Genomic DNA, 19,815 nt, shown 5'->3' on the forward strand with positions numbered 1-19,815 from the left:
GTGTTTGTGAATTCAGGGGATTTTCCGGGGGTGGAGTTGTTGGATGGCGATTCCTCTTACAGTGCTGCCTCCAAACAGAAGTGAGATTTTTCTCGTTTTCCGGCCAGTCTGTTGGCCACATTTTTAGGATGACAAGGAGGACGCCCGCCCCCTTATCTTTGGTTCTCCTAACAGGAAGGTGTCCTCTTCCAAAGTATTGATGAATATATAGGTTGTAAGCGCCGGGGGAAAACTCCAGTGTCTCTCACATTTGCCCCGAGGTGGGTAAACGAATGTCATGTTTACCCTTCCAGGAGCTCAGCACTTCGGATCCTTTTCCCTTTGGCTTGGCGGTGAGTGGCACCCGCCTGCTTACTTGAGTACTTTCTCCTGGCAGTGGGGCTCCATCAAGGACATCGCTGCTCGGTTTCTGCCCCATACTCTGGCCGTCTGCAGTGACTGAGGTTGTGCTTCTCTCCTGCCCAGCTGCTCCTCAAGCGGCAGAGCAAATAATTCCAGGATTTCCCCGTGTCCCAGCAGTACTTCATAATGCTACCATGGCTGCAAAGGACCACCCACAGCTGCTCCGGAGAACTTGCTCTCCGTTCCTAGGTCTTTCAGGAAAGCAGCAACCTGTGTTCACTCTACAGCAAGGACCGGTGGAGCTGACAGCAGTATGATTACCATCCAAATGCTTCTAATCACTTTTAGAGCTGTCAGCATTACATGCATTAAGGCCAACTGGGATGAAGTTTAAAAAAAAATGGAGGGATTGAGGAGATTGGAGTGTGTTTGAAGTTTCTTATTTCTTCAACAGAGAATGATCTGCCTAGTTGGTGGCGCATAGAATTTGGTTGTTTTCTTGGATCCCAACTGAGCACGTCATCAGAGAAAGGAGGACTGAGGATGATTAAAGGGACCATTTCTTGGGGTTTCTTTTCTGTTCCTTTCTTCTCCCACTTCTGGACGCCTTCCTCATCATTTGGGCTGTCCATCCAGCCATCTGAATTTACTTATTCCAGGTTTCTCAAGGTGTCTACCTCCCTGTATTTTTTCCATTTTCCTACATTGATGACTCAGGAATTAAGAATAGCGTTTTTGTCAAACTGTGAGTGCGGTCATCGGTGTCCTGGATTGAAGCCAGGTGGCTCTCTCTGAAATGGAGCCTATTTCGGATCATTCTTTCCCTTCCCTCAGTCTTGCCATTTGTGAAATAAGAAAATTGGTTCAGATCATTCCTAAGATCTCTTCCAAGTCTAAAATTTTATAGTTCTCAAATTACTGTCTTCTTCCCTCAATGTTTTACTTGAACATTTCATACTGTAATCCTAATTGTCTCTTTCCCTGATGACTTTGCTGACAATTTAACTTGGAGTAAACAGTCTTTCTGCTAGTCAGCTGTACTCATATCTACCACAGAAATGTCATGTCATACATGGAAGGGCTTTCTTCCAAAGCTAGGCATATTAATAGTTTGTAGCTTTCAAATTCTAAATAGAAAATCCTAAATCATAAAAGTAACTGATAGAAACAGTGGCAGTGGGGCCTACATTGGTTTGAATGCCAACCTTCTTCAGTTCTCAATTCTGTTTGCACATGAAAATCACCTGACATTTGTTTAAACACTTTATGGAAAATTTGAAACATTTTCCATGTTTCGAAGTTTAGGAAGAACAATGTAATGAACTCCTAAATACCTGTCACCCAGTTTAAACAATGATCACATCATGAATGAATTTATATAACCTATACCCATTCACTCTCCCCACCAATTATTTTGAAGCAAATTCCAGACATGTCATATGTTATTTTATCTATTTTAGGACAGATCTCTAAAAATGAGGGGTTTTTTTTCTTTGTTTAACATTATTATATGGGAAGCTTAAAAGAGATTCCCAGGCCCTATATTTGAATCAGAATCTGAGAATTATTCTTAGACATACGTAGACATTTTGTAATTCTAATGCAGCTTGTCAGACAAGAGTGCATTGCTTTAAGAATATGGAGACCAGGTTTTCTCTTAAGCCACTTATATAATGTGCAAGTGCCTTCATTTCTCTTTCTCTGTTTACTTCAGATTATACAGCTACTGGTGACTCAGTGCAGTTTTGAGGACGATCAAGAGGCAGTGTGGAAGGTAGACTGCCGCAGCCATTTTGAAAATAAAGCCCAAATGAATAAGCTAGCCCTTTAAAAAAAAAAAGACAACATTACTTTATTTGATAATCTTCTTTTAAAATATGTTTTATTGATTCTAAAGAGAAAAGGAAGGGAGAGGGAGAGACAGAGAAACATCAATGTGAGAGAGAAACATTGAGTGGCTGCCTCCTGCACACCCCCCAACTAGGGATCGAGCCTGCAACCTGGGCATGTGCCCTGACCAGGAATCCAACAGGCAGCCTTTCAGTGCATGGGATGATGCCCAACCAACCGAGTCACCTGGCCAGGGCTACTTGGTAATCTTTTCACTTGATACTGTACAGTCTTATTTCTCTATTTACCAATGTCATTTAAGCCTATGTAAAGTGGGGCTCAGCAAACTTTTTTCTGTAAAGAGCCAGGTAGTAAATATTTTAGACTTTGCAGACCATATATAGGCTCTCACAACTACCCATTTCTGCCACTGTAGCACGAAAACAGCTGAGATGCTAAGTAAATGAGTGAGTGTGCTATTTTCCAATAAAACTTTATTTATAAAACATCTGGCTGACTGGCCATAGTTTGCCAACCCTCCTTCTAAAGGATGGTATGTGGAGAGACTGTTCTAAGACATGTCCTCTACCTACATCCAGCTAGATCCCCGCCAGAACAGAGATTGCTTCCTGTAAATCCCCTCAGAGATGGTTTGGTTGACCCCTCCCGTATGTCCCAGGTGTACTGGTTCCTAGAACAAGCGCTTGCCCTGCCCTGGGCAGGCACTAAGGCTATTTCCCCTTATCTGGGGCGGCTCCTGCCACAGTACTCCTATCCATTTTGCTCTGTTCTATATATTTCTTCAGTGCCTGCTGCAGGGCTTGGAGTTTATCCACATTATCTTGCTGAAGCCCAAGATGAACCTCATGTAAGTTCCCTTAATAAACTCTGATGTAATGATGGCACTGTCAACCTCTTTCTTCAGTCTCTCAGTCCCAGGAAATTTCCCAGCATGGCAATGAAAAGAAACTAAGTAAGGAGTCGATATTTTTCAGAACCCTACAGACCTCATTCGATATTGGAACTGCTTTTGTTGAAGGAAGCTGTGTTTTTGACCTGATGTTTCTTGAGGCTCCAGATAGAATTTTCATTCCTACTCCTGAAATAATTAGTATGGTGGGCAAATAAGAGTTCATAACCAATTCTCAAAATTTAAGAAAACAATGATCTGATTTTTATGTTTTTAATGCCCTTTGTAACCTATTAGCTAAAATGGAATTTATGAATTATTTATGAATTTCAGTATCTCTATCTTCCATTGCAACTGATAATTGAGAGCTGTTCATACTTGCACGTGAAAAATACATGGCTACTGTAATTATTTTTTAAAGAACCACTAGAGGCCCGGTGCACGAAATTCATGCACAGGTAGGGTACCTAGGCCTGGCCAGCGATCAGGGCTGATAAGTGGGGTGACTGGGGATGCCCGCGGGCACCCATCTTGACTGGCCTGGTACTGCCCACTCGCTGGCCCCGCCCCCCGCCGCCACTGGTTGCCTCCCTCTGTGGGGCGATTGGGGGGGCCCCCACTGGCACCTGCCTTGGCCGGACTGGTATCGCCCACTCACCAGCCCCGCCCCCTCCCTCTGTGGGGCAACAGGCGTGGTGATTAGGGGGCCCCCGCTGGCACCCGCCTTGGCTTGCCTGGGGCCTGTGGGCTGGGGGCAGCTCCTGCGTTGAGTGTCTGCCCCTGGTGGTCAGTGCACGACATAGCGACCAGTCATTCCTCTGGTCGTTCCACTGTTTGGTCGATTTGCATATTAGGCTTTTATTATATGGGACTAGAGACCTGGTGCACGAATCCATGCAGGGGTGGGGTCCCTTGCCCTGGCCGGCTATCGGGGTGGCTGGCCAGGGGGGAGGGACCGTGAGAGGTTGGCCTGCTGGCCCAGGGGAAGGACCACGGGAGGTTGGCCAGCCGTGGGAGGTTGGCTGTGGGAGTGCACTGACCACCAGGGGGCGGCTCCTGCATTAAGCATCTGACCCCTAGTGGTCAGTGCCGTCATAGCGACCGGTCGACCAGTCGTTAGGTCACTTAGGCTTTTATATATAGAGATACTTCATTTTCACATTTTTTTCTCTTAAGAGGCACTCAGAAGCATATCATAGTTGCCTGCCTATGAGTTAATGTGGTAACAGGAAACAGACTTGGAAGTTAGGATGTGATTTGGGCAGCCCCTGAGCATAAGCCATTTATTTGACCATATTGGTCCTAGATGAGTTATTAGTCTATAGTCGTGCTGGGCATACTGCGGCTCACGAGCCACATGCGGCTCTTTGGCCCCTTGAGTGTGGCTCTTCCACAAAATACCAGCTCTTCCACAAAATACCGACTTCTGCTCATGGGCCACGAAGTTTCAATCGCACTGTACGTGCGCGTCCGCACGTGGTATTTTGTGGATGAGCCACACTCAAGGGGCCAAAGAGCCGCATGTGGTTCGCGAGCTGCGGTTTGCCGAGCCGCAGTTTGCCAACCATTGGTCTATAGTATGTTCAAAACCAAACTTGCTAATTTCAGGGCTTATTGATTGATCCTGAGCAGAAACCTAGCACCGCTCTCTGCCCTAGGGAGGAGAGTGACCTTTTCAGAATTCCTGGGTCACAATTTAGGGATGACCTAATCCTTCTTACAGCTCCCTGGGGACAAAGAGTTTGTATCGTGGCAGCAGGATTTGGAGGACTCCGTAAAGCCCACACAGCAGGCCCGACCCACTGTTATCCGCTGGTCTGAAGGAGGCAAGGAGGTCTTCATCTCCGGGTCCTTCAACAATTGGAGCGCCAAGATTCCAATGATTAAGAGGTGAAGACAAGTGTCTTGATTGAGTCTACAGAGTCCAGGAGTAGAGACCTGGCGGGACTACTCTCCACCTGCTAGGGACTCATGAACATTTTCTGTGACCAGTGACTGTATCTGCGACTTTTTTATTTTAATTTCATAGTGAGTCAGAGGTGTTTTACTACTCGGAGGGACTTATAGTTTTGTGGGCACATTCTTTAGGACCGTATTAATTCAAGTCCTTTCTATGCTTGTAGGAAGTGTTTTATAACTAGCTGAGTCTAGTTGCTCTGATTTCTGCACTAAAACGAAACACACGGTGAAATTCTAATGTTATTTGTTGCCTCCAGGGCAATAATGAATTATTTAACTGGTTATGAGAACGGCCTACCTATCAGTACGTAATTTTCCAGAATTGCTCGCCAAAATATGGAAAGGGTACCCTGAGCCACTTCTGTATCCTGAACCTACCTGCTATCTTATTTACACTTGTGAGGGGTCTGTTCTGCTGAAGCAAAATACTTGTACTAAGGTGAACCATTTGGGGAGATTAACATTTTTTTTTTATTATTCTTTTCCAGACATTAGTTAAGAACTAAAGTTATTGGGAGGGGTTGGCAAATACATGCTGAACATGATATAGGAAAGGAAACTGGGTTTATAAATTACCTCAGAGGCTACAATCACTTAGCAGTGTAGAGGGAAATTGGTATGATATTTTGATTGCCTCGTGGTTTTTACATTTACTTTCCGTCTTCTGATAAGAAGTTGGCCTGCTTAACTTTCTGTTTTCTTCTGTAGCCATAATGACTTTGTGGCCATCCTGGACCTCCCTGAGGGAGAGCATCAGTACAAGTTCTTTGTGGATGGACAGTGGGTTCATGATCCATCAGAGGTAAGGCCTTGACCTCCAAGGGTAAGCACTGACTTAGTCTCCTCCTAGCTGTTACTCCCCTGGGTGTCCAGCTTCACTGCTGTCAGGTTGCTGGGCAGCAGCTCTCCTGCACTGGAGGATTTATCTCCTGATAAAAGATGGAGGTGGCGAGTATGACCATTTTTAAAAAGAGGAGAGTTGAATGGAAGAGATGGATTTGAAACAGGGACTCATACATTTTTCCCATTCACTGTTTCAGCCTGTGGTTACCAGTCAGCTTGGCACGATTAACAATTTGATCCATGTCAAAAAGTCTGATTTTGAGGTGTTTGATGCTTTAAAACTAGATTCAATGGAAAGCTCGGAGACATCTTGTCGAGGTAATTTTGTCGTATTTGCTCTTTCTTGATGTTTTTCTTATAATGCATGTTTCTTCCCAAAAGTGGTTTTTATTTTTATTATTTTATTTTATTTTTGTAAAGAATTTTTGTTGCGTTTATTTGAGATTATTTGTGTGTTTTATTTTCATTTTCTCTTCAGGAATCTTCTGATTTATATACAGGGTGAGGCAAAGGTAGGTTTATAGTTGTGGGTATGCAAAACAGTTTATGCTTGTATTATTATTTATCATTTTTATTATTTTCCATACAACCAACTGTAAACCTACTTTTTGCCCCACCCTGTGTAATTCTGTAAGCATTTTGGTCCCATGCTCTGAGACAAAAAATCTCAGTTTAGAGTATTTGATTTCAAACTTTAACCAGGATCTGCAGTAAAACTTTTGTTTTACATTATAACCCAACACACACACACACACACCTATAACACAAGTCTTGCAGAACAGTGTTGCCTTTATTACATATAATGCACTCTATTTTCTATTTTATCCTTTCCTTTTTGGCAAATAATGGGCTATGGCCTATAGTTGAAAAATCTATTTCTAACAATATTTCAAGCTTTTCATTGACCTTTGGTGGTATCCCCACCCCTCGCCCCCCACTGCTTGGGGGCTAGATGTTGTCTGGTTTGCCTCCAGTGTTATCAAGGACCCTACAGGAACGGCAGTCTTTGGGGAAAGAGGGGTTTCAAAACCCCACAATTCTTGTGTGTGTATGTTAACTGAAGTTTTGTAAGTGTTTCTTTCTTTCTTTCTTTTTTAATGCCTTGGAAGAGTAAAAGGCCTGTATCCTTTTGTTTCTCCCAATATCATTTTTTCCAAGGAAGGCCTTCATCTCTATGTGCATTTGCTGCAGCACCAGATGGGTGATTTGCTAACCACACTCACAGTTACCATTTTGTTACTTTACAGTAAAGGCTATGACTGTCAGCAGAACTGTGTGCACTGTGTTTCCAGTGAGCATACTTCTCCCTTGTGGGCGCAAAGCCTGCCTCTGCTACTGACTAGCTTTGCCATCATGGACAAGTCCTTCAACCTTTTTGGTTCTCAGTTCCTTATGAATAAAATTGGAGGCTTAGATTCTCAATGACTCAATTGAGGAGACAGAGTACCTGAAATGGGGCATATTAGAATCTCAGGGCACAAAGTGTGGCAGTGAATAAAAAGGGTTTAAAAATACTGAATTAAATCATAAGGCCACTTGTAACTAAATTTTTGTATTTCATTATTCTGACAAAGCAGCCAATAAATACTAGACATATAGTCATAATTATATAGAGAGAGGAGTAGCATACTTTTGATATTTCTTTCTTCCCTCTTTTACCCAATTTCCTGATCCACTAAGGTAAAGTTTAAAATACATTTTATTAGGAATCTGCACTCAGTGAACATCTTGCTAAGATGAACATCTTTGGGCAAATCACTTAACCAATTTGTTTGTTAAAATTTTGAATGAAAGGGAAATAAAAACTTTCTAAGTACTTCCATGGGGTGTTTTGTGGACCACATGACAAAATAACAGAGTATTTTGAAAAATTTCAAGTTCTACATAGTTTTAAGATGTTTCTTAATATAACAATATTATTGCTACTCTTTTGCCTCTCATATATTCAACTGAAATATGAGTTCTTATACTGGTTATTTTTTCACTAGAAACTATAAACATATTAAAATTTGTTAAGCAAACACTTATAGTTCTCTTTATTTTTATATATTTTCTTCTATTCTGGTTTATACTTTTTTTGTGGTTGTTAATCCTCACCCGAGGATATTTTTCCATTGATTTTTAGAGAGAGTGGAAGGGAGAGGGAGATCAGAGAGAGAAACATTGATGTGAGAGAGACACATTGAGTGGCCGCCTACCACACACACCCCGACTGGCACCGAAGCCCGCAACCGAAGTATGCGCCCTTGACCAAAATCCACCTGGGACCCTTCAGTCCCCAGGCGGATACTCTATCCACTGTGCCAAACCGGCCAGGACCATTATTCATTTTTTTTCACATTCATAAAACTTACCCTTTAAAGTGTACAATTCAGTAATTTTTGTATATTCACAGAGTTGTGTAACCATCACCACTGTCTAATTGTAGAGTATTTTATCACCCCAGAAAGAAATCCCATAACTATCAGCAGTCCCTAGCAACCACAAATCCACTTTGTGTCTATGGATTTGCCTGTTTGGGACATTTCATGTAAATGGGATTATACAGTATGTGGTCTTTTGTGTTTGGCTTCTTTCACTTAATATGGTCATTCATGTTGTAATATGTATCAGTATTTTATTCCTTTTATAGCCGAATAAAATTCTACTGTATGAATATACTATTTTGTTTATCCATTCACTAGCTGATGGACATTTGGATTTGTTACTGCTTTTAGTCCATTATAAATAATGCTGTTTTGAACATTTGTGTTCAAGTTTTTGTGTAGACATATGTTTTCATTTCTCTTGGGTATATACCCAGGAATATAATTTCTGGGTCATATGGTAACTTTATGTTTAACTTTTGAAGAAACTGCCAAACTGTTCAAAGCAGCTGCACCACTTTACATACCCTCCAGCAATGGGAATAGTACAAAGGTTCCAATTTCTCCACATACTTGCCAACAATTATTGTTCTTGTCAGTCTTTTTTGTCATAGTCATCTAAATGCATGTTAAGTGGTATTTTATTGTGGTTTTTATTTGCATTTCCCTAATGACTACTATATTATTAGTAATTTTGTCCTCATTGTTGCAATCATGGTAGTATAAGTAATCTTAGAGTGTATAACCTTGTCTGTTTTTTGGGTGGAAAAAAAAGAAGAAATCTAATCTTTTTATACTGTTTTACAGTTACAAGGCATTGTCACATTTGTTTTCTTATTTGAGTCCTTTAAAAACATTGTGAAATAGGGTAGAGATTCTTTTTATTTTATGAATGAGGAAACTGACCATATTGTATGAATGAGGAAACTGATAAATGGAGTACTTCTTCCCAAAACCTACCTCTTCTACCCCTCATCTCCTCCTTTATCCTCCAGATCATGTTGCCAGGTTGAGGAACTCCCTAGTTTATGTTCAGGATAACTCAGACTTTTTCTTGTCTGCCTTACAGTTGTAGACCCAACATGTCACAAGTTTATGATTCATGACTTCTATGTATTTATTATTAGATGCCATGATGATTTTTTTTTCATGCATTTTTACTAGTTCTCTTAACTTTCCCTTATATTTGGATAAATGTCTTCCAGACCTTTCCAGCTCACCCCCAGGCCCTTATAGTCAAGAAATGTATGTGTTTCGATCTGAGGAGAGATTCAAATCCCCGCCCATCTTGCCTCCTCACCTTCTCCAAGTTATTCTTAACAAGGACACTAATATTTCTGTGAGTATCCTGAGAGTACTGCTGGGGCATCTTGAGGTAGGTCACTGGGACCATTTGAGGTGAAGTTTACTAATCCTAGAGGTTGGGATTATTACAAAGATGTGTGAAGAGAAAACATCACATACATGGAAAAAAAGAAGAAATCTAATCTTTTCATATTATCATACATATAGTTATATATAGATATCATATATAGATACATATATCATTAGTTTCTTTTTTCTAGGGCTGAGTTGTGACTTTTCCAGGTACTGATATCAGAATTCATAGTTGTCTCTGCTTCAAGTAATTCAGGCCCAGAGCTATGGATTACTAGAACCAGTTTCGGGAACTTATATCATTTGTTTGGGGCACATTTATCATTTGAGGATATAGAAAAGAAGTGTAAAGTGGTCTTTTTTGTGTGTGGTTTTCATATAATTTACATCTCTAGTCAATTCACATGATTCCCATTAAGATTACTGTTGCCTCTTAAGCCTGTATCTTCTATGTGTGTTGTGGGCAACGTTTTTGTCTTAGCTCTATTAAGGAAGATGAATTGATGCTGAGGCTTAGCATTTCTGTCCTGGACTCAGAATTTTCCTGATTTCCTGTAATGAGACTGTATTATTGATATATACAAGGATGAGTGCAGTATGTAAAAGGAACAATATATACTAGTTTAGAGTTTCTCAACAATCCCAAAGGGCTTGGAGGAAGAATAAACTGCCTGGTTTAAGACTGTGCATTTAACCCCACTTAGTGATTTTTTTTTTCTCTTAGTGTGATCCAGCCTTGCTCCCTGAACCAAATCATGTTATGCTGAACCATCTCTATGCATTGTCCATAAAGGTAAGTGGTGGGGCTGGCTCTTCACAGGGCTCCCCACAATGGATTTCACTTTTATATCCCACACATAAGGGTAACATATGTTTTCCAGTGGTTACTTGCTCTGCTACTTCACTGAAGCTGAGGCCAGCAGTAATGGTCAAATTATAAGAAACTTATTTTTTTTCCCCAAAAAATAAGTTTTTATTGATTTTTTAGAGAGAGAGGAAGGGAGAGGGACAGAGAGATAGAAATATCAGTGAGAGAGAAACGTCACCCATTGGCTGCCTCCCGCATGCCCCATACTGGGGATTGAGCCTGCAACCCAGACATGTGTCCTGATCAGGAATGGAGCAGGTGACCTCTTGGTTCCTGGGTCAACACTGGCCAGGCATATAAAGAAATAACTTATTTACTTATTTTTTTTAGGCCACCAAAAATTTTGGTTGCCTCCCTCCAAAAAAAATTGGGAGAGAGAGAGAGAGAGAGAGAGAGAGAAGAACTTTTTAAAACTAGTGGGTGGGTTTTTTTGTGTTTGTTTTTTTTTAATCTTAGTTTCAAAAAACTCTGCACAGCAAGAGAAACCACCAAAACTAAAAGGCAATCAATGGAGTAGATGATTTTTGCAAACAACAGCTCCAATAAGGGGTTAATATCCAAAATACTTAAAGAACTCATGCAACTCAACACCAAACAAACAAATAATCCAATTAACAATGGGCAGAGGACCTGGACAGACACTTGAAAGAAAACATTCAAATGGCCAACAGATATATGAAAAGATGTTCAACTTCACTAGCTATTAGGGAAATGCAAATCAAAACTACAATGAGATACCACCTCATACCTGTTAGAATGGCTATTATCAACAAGACAAATATTGGAGAGGTTGTGGGGAAAAAAGGAACCCTCATTCACTGCTGGTGGGAATGTAAACTGGTACAGCCACTATAGAAAACAGAATGGTGGCTCCTCAAAAAATTAAGAATAGAGTTACCATATGACCCAGCAATCCTTCTTCTGAGTCTCTACCTGCAAAATTTGAAAACATTCATTTGCAAAGATCTATATATACACCTATGTTCATTGCAGCATTATACATAGAGGCCAAGACATGGAAACAACCAAAGTGTTCTTTGATGGATTATTGGATAAAGGATGTGAGATACACACACACACACGCGCGCACACACACACACACACACGCACACACGCACTGGAATACTACTGAGCCATAAGAAAAGGTGAAATATTGCCATTTGTGATAACATGGATGGACTTTGAGAATATTTTGCTAAGCAAAATAAATCAGTCAGAAAAAGCTAAGAACCATATAATTCTTATGTGTGGGATATAAAACTGAAACTCATAGATACAGACATATGTGTTCTTAGCTTACCCTGTGGGTAGCTATAACCACCCTATTACCTACTTAACTAAGTTTGAGTACATAGCACTAAAATTCCACTTGCACAAAAAGCAAGTTTAGCTTCGATTCAAAGAATACCTAAATGTGATATCAAAGCCCTCACTTTTTAAAGGTGGACACAGCTGCTTTCAGGTGCCTCATTCATAGATACCCAAGTCGTTGCATCTCCTATATTGGGAGAAATGTGACCAGATTTGCAGTGTCCCCTCCAATTCTTACAGTCCTTCTTGATTTCTCTGCTGCTTTAGAGTCTAGGTTGGAAATAGTCATTCAGTCTAGTCATGTCTTTGTGGTTTGGCTATTGGAATAAAGTTTTGCTCTAGAGTTACCAGATGATCATCACCTGGGGAGTTTGTAAAAATACAGATTCAGAGGCTACATCCCAGGGATTTTGAATAAATGCATCTAGGATGGGCCCTAATCATCTTTTTAAGCTGCTTATATTTCTTAGATGTGCATCAGATAAGGGAAATCACTGATACAGCTTCTTTAACAGATGACTTCTTTAGCGGGTACTTTAAAAATATAACGGAATTTATTTTTTATAATAACCTTGTGTGGTAAGTATTATTTTTAACCCCTGTTTTATAGATAAAGAAACTAAGGCTCAGAGAAGGTCATATTGCCAGTAAGTACCAGAGAAAGGACTGAAGTCCAGTCCTCCTATCCTCATTCCATATTCTTTCCTAGATATTACTGTGCCAGGTCTTTCCCAGTAGGTCTTTCTCTTACCTGCCCCTCATTTCTACCAAACCCTTCTTGGAGTTGAACTTTTTACCTGCCTTGCTTATGTCATATTTAGGTTGGGATCAGCATTCTCTGGTCACAAAATGTTAATCTGGGAAGCATCGATTGCGGACAAACAGTATAGGGGAAAATAGGAAGATGCGCTGGGTTCTCAATTGGATCTGCTTGGGTTCTTTGGGATCTGACTGAACTTTTGCCTCCTGTTACTGCTCCTTAACTATCAATGGATGTCCACAGGCCTGCGCTCTTCTCTTGTGGTTCACAGCCTGGGAAATTGTACCTTTAGCTTTTCACACTGGTCTTGAGTATTGTGATTCACCTTGGCCTTGACCCAGATTGTTTAGGCTGTTTGGAATTAATCAATTGGATTGAGTGTCTTTCCTAGGAGGATTTTGGGGTCTACTTTACTCAAGGATAGAAGGGGATTCCTGAGTCCCCTCTTGATCAAAGAAGACTTTTTAAATGGAAATTAGACCTGCTTCAGGGCTTGAAAATGGTTTTCTAAAAAGATCACTGCCCTTTCTTCTCATGGCATTTAAGATTCCTTCCATAAATGGATTGCCAGGGTGTTTCTTTCTTTTTTTCTTTGCTAGATTTAAACCCAATATTCAAATTTAAAATGGGGAAGGAGTGAAATAGGAGACTAATCTTTCTTCAACACCAGCCCCTATTATGTGTCAGGTACTATGCCAGATATTCTGATGTAAACCTCAGAGCCACCTTAATGGTAGGTATTATCCTTTTAATGATGGGAAAAAAGACTTACAGACATGAAGTAGATTATTCAAGGTCACAGAGTAACAGTAGGATTCAGGATCAGATTTAAGTTGATTTGACTCTAAAACCAAACTCCTTTTATAATATCAAACTATGTCTCTTAAAAGTGAGCAACTGTGTACCGCTTGAACTGATGAAATAGCTGCGTCTGTTTCTTTTCCTTGCAGGACAGTGTGATGGTCCTTAGTGCAACCCATCGCTACAAGAAGAAGTATGTCACTACTCTGCTGTACAAGCCCATCTGAAGGGATCCCTCTCGGCCTCCCAGGCTTCAGAAGCAGTTTCCTTGCCTTTCTGGACTAGACTAGTCTTACCCGAGACTGGAAGGCTGATTTGCTTTGAGGCTGATATGTGTGTTTCAGAGCCTCTGAGTAGGATGCTCTGCTTTTGCATTTGATTGAAGATGAGGGGTTTATGAATTCATGGCGTTCATTTTAAGAAAAAAATACATACATGTATACATATGAGAGGAAGGTTAGTGGACGCCTCCTAGCTAGATGTATTCTCTCTGCCTCTAGGGATGCACCAAGAGCTGTTTGGGGATGCTGCAGGAAGAGCCTTCATTATAGGAAGCTTTTTTTACTAAAATGAAGAGCAAACTCAGTATCCTTGATGGGTGGAGAGTCTATCACTGCTACCTTGGCTCTCCAAGGGATGGACTTGTGCCCTACTCGGGCCCTACTTACAGCTGCCCCTCCTTTCAGGGGCGGCTTTTCTTGCATGGGTTTTCTGTATTCCCAGAGTATATGGCACAATCTGTGTTGCTGGTTGGTTGGTTGGTTTTGTGGTGGTCTTTTTTTTTATCCTCACCTGAGGATACACTCTGGGTTTTTTATATAATACCAGATGCCCCACAAAAATCCTTTTTTCCTCTCATTTTACATTCTTGCAGATCCTATACATGACCCTCCCCTAACACAAAAACTCATTGGGTAAATGACTCCTTTCAAAGTCTGTGTGATATCTGACCCTCCTCAGAGACTAGGGCTGCCAGAAAGTCCTTTTTAGCCCAGCACAGGCCTAAGCCACTTTGTTACCACTTGCTCTAACTTCTACTAAGGAAAATGGCTCAGCATTATAAGAAAGGCAGGAAGCCCTGGCCAGTGTTCTCAGTGGTTAGAGCATTGTCCTACACACCAAAGGGTTGTGGGTTTTATTTCTGGTCAAGGGCACATACCTGGGTTGCACGCTCAATCCCTGGCCCCGGTTGAGGTGCATGTGGAAGGCAACCCATCGATGTGTCTCTCTCATATCGACTTTTCTCTTCCCTTCCCTTCCACTCTATAAAAATCAATGGAAAAAAAATATCATTGGGTGAGGATTAACAAAAAAATAAAGGCAGGAATGCAGAAGGTCTACTTTCTTGTTTTAGTTTGATGCCACAGCTTGGGCCGTATTGGCACATCCCTATAGGTTTTCCTACCTGGGCTGGTCCTGCTCCATGTTCTCTTTCTCAGAGCAGACAACCTTGAAGGTGGGAGTGAGCCAGGGAAAACTTTCATGTCTTTCATCCTTGAAAGATTTTTATGTGCCTACATTTTTCTTTAATTAAAAATGCCTTTTCATTGATCTTATGAGACTTCATAGGAGAATTCTTGATAAATGGTTCCCAACATTTTCTTCCCTAGTCTAGTTCTTAATCTTACAGTAAGTAATGTAGCTAACCCTGTGCACATCATTACACTAAATACTGCTCTAGGTACAGATTTATTCAGGCTCATTTGATGCACCTAAAAGGTAACCTCAACTTAAGATTTATTAGGCCAGAAAGCAAGAAAGTACCCTTGGTGTTCTCAACCATCATTTTGTTCTGCCTCTTTTCAAAAAACGTATTTGATAATGTGGTGGGGTCAGTGATTTCCATTTGTGGAATGAAAAGTAGCATTCAATCTATTCTTGAGGTTCAAAGATAAAGCATATTTTCCAGGTATCTGTGGCTCTTCCATTACAGGTAAATGCACGTCAAACATTCAACACCGAAGGAGTCCAAACTTGATGCTTGAGAGATTCCTTGACTGCTCAGATGAGCCCAGCCACACTGAGGGCACCCACAGGTCAGTTTAGTTACCTCCTGCTTTCCCATACAAAGCTGAAGGCAGTTATCTTTGGGTATGTAGACCTCTTAGATCCCCGTATGAGGCAGTAGGGTATGGTGGTGGTGTTTTGCTGGGAATGCAAATTGCTAAGTACTTTGGTGGTTAATTGCTGAGAATAAATACTGCTTTAGCCACTTAAGGCCACCTTCTGCAGCAAAAGGCTTTTGTGGAGAACTTTTATACTCCCAACCACTTTTTGAATAGTGTGCCATTTAAAAAAATCCAGGCCAAATCCTATTTTAACCAACTCTTAGGATCTATGTCATCTTCAGTTAATCTAGAATTTTGTTTTTTTCTAATACCCATTAAATAAGTGGGCCACTTAGGGGGATTCAAAATCTTGGTGGTTAATAAAGGATTTTGTTGCACTCATATTTCTGGTCAACAGTATTGAAATGTAATTGCCTATATGTTCATGTATGAAGATTTTTGTTCAGGTATGTCAGTCGAGGGGGCAGGAAAAGAGATCCCTTCCATTTCTTTCCAGCCAAAGGCTTTGTTGAATTGGGTCTGGCTTTAGTGACAGTAGGTTTTGGTGCTGATGACCTTCACATCTTTCTAATCAGGAAAGATGCCGAGGGCGTCAGTTTCCCAAATTCTGAGGTAATCTCTCAGCCAGATGTGACATGGGAGCCTAACAGCTGGTATGGAAGGTGTGGGTGAGAGGAACTGGATGATGGCTCCTTCAGTATTGTTCCTTTTTATACTGCTAATACATCCCATGGCCCTGAGAAGCCGTGTCACGCTCTGTCCCCAAGAAACTGTTTTAGAAGGTAGATAGGGAGGGAGGAAGGTAGCCCCAAGTATAGCCACTCATTCTTTTGTATTGTTTAAAGGAATAGTTTACTTTCTGCAGAATGGAGTTTAGCAGATTTGAGAAATGAATAAAAGCAAGAAAAAATATTTTTAGCTCTTTTGGGAGGGACTATAGCAGTTTCACAAGAGTTAGAAGAAAAAGAAAATAGCTCTCAGGAGGATTAACCCTTAAAGAACTACATCATGGTTTTGGGATTATGGGGGGAAAAAGAATGACTGAGTTGAGGAGTAATACTAGAAAAATAAAGACTTGAATAACAGAACTATCCTTTTAAAAAAAATTAAATCAGACACAACATATTGGTGTCCTTGGATTTCACTGTATAGAATTTACTATAAAAAACATCATTCCTTCACCTCTTGTTCCTGTTCTCTATCCTTTTTTCTATATTCTGATGCAACTTCATTTGTCAGGTAGACTTTATCAGGGTCTCAAGTCAAACATTACCTAAAATAAATGTTAGGCATCTTGCTGGTATGGAGAATGTTCAAGTCATGCTTAGAGTTGAATGGGATTCAACCACTATAAGCAACACCCGTGAAGGGCACACTTGGCCTTAATAGTTTGGCTTTTTTAAACAATGCTTACATGGTTAAAAAAAATCCTATAAAAGAAGAATCTAAGAGAAGTTCCTGAGAGAATCCTGCAAACCCTGGCCCACTTACTCCCCTCCAATTATTTCTAGTCTCTTGTAGACCTACTGAATCTGAGATAAAACCTTTGAAAAGTATTCGTACTCCATGTTTGCTTGTAAAATGAAGTTAAATTTTGAAAGAAGTGTTACCTCCAGACTGGGCTTATATTAATGTGGGCTATAAATGAAGGTGACATACTAATGATAGAATTTCCTGCTTTTAACTGGGGAAACAGGGCTTTTAAAATTTTGACCTCAACTAAAAATGATATGCAATAGTCTCTGTTTGTGTGTGTTTGAAATACATTCTGTTCTCAAAGGTTTCTAAATCCTCATGTTCTAGTGATTTGGGGCATGGGCTTACTCGCAGATACAGTTTGTTCCTACATTGTTCTGACTCATCCTTAAAGCCAAGTTCTTGCTGTCTTCTACCAGGGACTGCTGATTCCAGTTACCAATGGGATGGTGGACCTGGGAGGGGACGGGGTTAAGGTCTGTCTTTTAAAAGTCTGGACCTAGGCATTTGTCTGTTCTTAAGCGCCATTCTCAATTGGAGCTTGAAGGGCTGTGATTTCTGCAATGAACCCAAACTTTTGGAGTAAAAGAATTTATCTATTTTTAAATTTAAATTATAAGCAAAAAGAAAGAAGAAAAGAAAAAACTCAAATCTGCTACTTATGAACTCCAATTCTTAGTAATGGAATCTCTCTAGGATTCATATTTGGGCTTTGTCTTGATTTGCTTTTCTCAATTGAGCTTTGAAGTGAGTAAGTTTTGTTAAAAATTGAAATTTGTATTGGTTTTAACATTAATTGGAAATGGATTGTGTGTAGTACAGTACTTTTGCAGTAAGATTGGTATGAAATATACTAAACACTGGATTTTGTAGTCAGGTTAAATGGTCAAGGGATACCTACCATCGTATTATGTATTGATCATCTTACTTTTCTGTTTCCGTCTACAGAGCACTAACCTTAACCAGGTTCAGGTTTTAGAACAGCCAAGCTCACTGATGTTATTAATTCTAATTCCACACTGAGCCCCCTATGTAAGACTTGTTTGAATATTGGTAAATTGGAGGGTGTTGGTTATTGTTATACTGAAGCATTTTGGATTAGTGAAGTTCTGTCATAAAGGGGAAATAATACTATAATTTGAAAAGAATTAAATATGTGAGTCCCTTAAATGGTGCTTTTTGTAACCTTTAGTGCTGAGGTGCAGAGCTGCTTTTCAATATTTCATAGAGGAGTAACACACAAGAATGGGTTTGAAAACTTTTCTCCAAATGGATTTTGTCACTGAGCTCTGATGTGTCTGAAAATTGTGATGTTGCACATGCAGAAATTGTTTTTCTCCATAAAACTGTTGAATAAAAGTATTATGCAGCAATATTGAATTCTTCATTGATTACTGATTATATTATCAAGATCTGTCTGCTGCCCTGGACGATGTGGTTCAGTCGCTTGGGCATCACCCGAACCGGTACTGAAAGATTGCTGGTTCTATTCCCAGTCAGGGCACATGCCTGAGTTGTGGGCTCGATCCCTGATAGGGGTGTGCAGAAAATAGTTGATTGCTGTTTCTCATATCAGTGTTTCTCCCTCTCCCTCTCTCTAAAATTCAATTTTTAAAAATCTTAAGCCTGGCCCATGTGGCTCAGTAGTTGAGTGTCGACCCATGAACTAGGAGGTCAGGTTTTGATTCCTGGTCAGGGCACACGCTGGGGGTTTTGGGCTCGATCCCCAGTAGTAGATGTGCAAGAGGCAGCCAATTGATGATTTTCTCTCATCATTGATGTTCCTATCTCCATCTCCCTTCCTCTCTGAAATCAATAAAAAGTGTATTTTAAAAATACATTTTAAAAAAGAGATCTATCTGCCTTGGTAGTCTCAGGACCTAAAAAATGTAAATTGCCACACAGGCACATTTAAATGAGAGAATTTATAGGGTAGAACACAAGTGATGTCATCTTTACATCTGCCACTTTTTCTTTTCTTTTTGTTCTAGGGCAGGGGTGGGCAAACTTTTTGACTCGAGGGCCACAATGGGTTCTTAAACTGGACCGGAGGGCCGGAACAAAAGCATGGATGGAGTGTTTGTGTGAACTAATATAAATTCAAAGTAAACATCATTACATAAAAGGGTACGGTCTTTTTTTTTTTTTTTAGTTTTATTCATTTCAAACGGGCCGGATCCGGCCCCGCGGGCCGTAGTTTGCCCACGGCTGTTCTAGGGTATGCCAACATTAGCTAGAGAAGTGCAAACCCTATGATTTAATTTTCAGCACTTTCTGTAAACTGTACACTTAGCCATCGTGGGGTGGATTAGCTCAAGTCCTAGACTAATTTTTTCACCCTTGGTACACATGCATATAAACTATGCAGATTCCATAAAAATATTGATGCCCAGTCTACTACCTTTACCTCAATTAAATGAAAATCTCTGGATGGGGTTCAGGCATCTATATTTAAAATCCCCAGATTATTCTAATATACATCCGGGGATAAGAACCACTATCCTTTCTCTGCCAGACATATACTTCATTATACATGAAAACAGATGATATACTTCATTCTGACAGCAAATCACTCCTCAGATGGCTTTGTTCAGGGCCATAATTATACCAGGGTAATTTTTGTTTTCTTTTTCTTTTGTCTTATTTTTTTAAAATATATTTTTATTGATTCAGAGAGGAAGGGTGAGGGAGAGACAGAAACATCAATGATGATGAATCATTGACCGACTGCCTCCTACACGGCCCCTACTGGGGATTGAGCCTGGGACCCTTTAGTCCACAGTCTGATGCTCTATCCACTGAGCCAAACCAGCTAGGGCTAATTTTTATTTTCTCTCTCTTTGTTTCACTATGTTTTTCATATCTGGCCTCTGGACTTTTCCAAAAGCAACACAGCCAGTCTC

At 40.5% G+C, this 19,815-nt stretch overlaps 1 protein-coding gene across 1 annotated transcript; it reads left to right on the top strand.

Annotated features, from left to right (window-relative positions):
• The first annotated feature begins 536 nt into the window (after positions 1–536).
• PRKAB2 (protein kinase AMP-activated non-catalytic subunit beta 2) lies at positions 537–18,287 on the top strand. The gene is made up of 9 exons (XM_014463510.2): positions 537–653; positions 2,057–2,116; positions 4,806–4,972; positions 5,750–5,843; positions 6,082–6,202; positions 9,456–9,589; positions 10,352–10,420; positions 13,517–13,560; positions 15,301–18,287. The coding sequence occupies exons 1-9, from the start codon at positions 537–539 to the stop codon at positions 15,302–15,304; spliced, it is 810 nt and encodes a 269-aa protein (XP_014318996.2). The 3' UTR covers positions 15,305–18,287.
• The last annotated feature ends 1,528 nt before the right edge of the window (positions 18,288–19,815 follow it).

This window comes from Myotis lucifugus, unplaced genomic scaffold, assembly GCF_000147115.1.
Source record: "Myotis lucifugus unplaced genomic scaffold, Myoluc2.0 scaffold_211, whole genome shotgun sequence".
Taxonomy (NCBI): domain Eukaryota; kingdom Metazoa; phylum Chordata; class Mammalia; order Chiroptera; family Vespertilionidae; genus Myotis; species Myotis lucifugus.

Bases quoted from the DNA above. Each gene is read 5' to 3' on its own strand.
- PRKAB2 (XM_014463510.2), top strand. From the start codon at position 537: ATGGCTGCAAAGGACCACCCACAGCTGCTCCGGAGAACTTGCTCTCCG. The intron at 5,844-6,081 runs GTAAGGCCTTGA...TCACTGTTTCAG, and splicing joins GGGTTCATGATCCATCAGAG to CCTGTGGTTACCAGTCAGCT. The intron at 6,203-9,455 runs GTAATTTTGTCG...AATGTCTTCCAG, and splicing joins CTCGGAGACATCTTGTCGAG to ACCTTTCCAGCTCACCCCCA.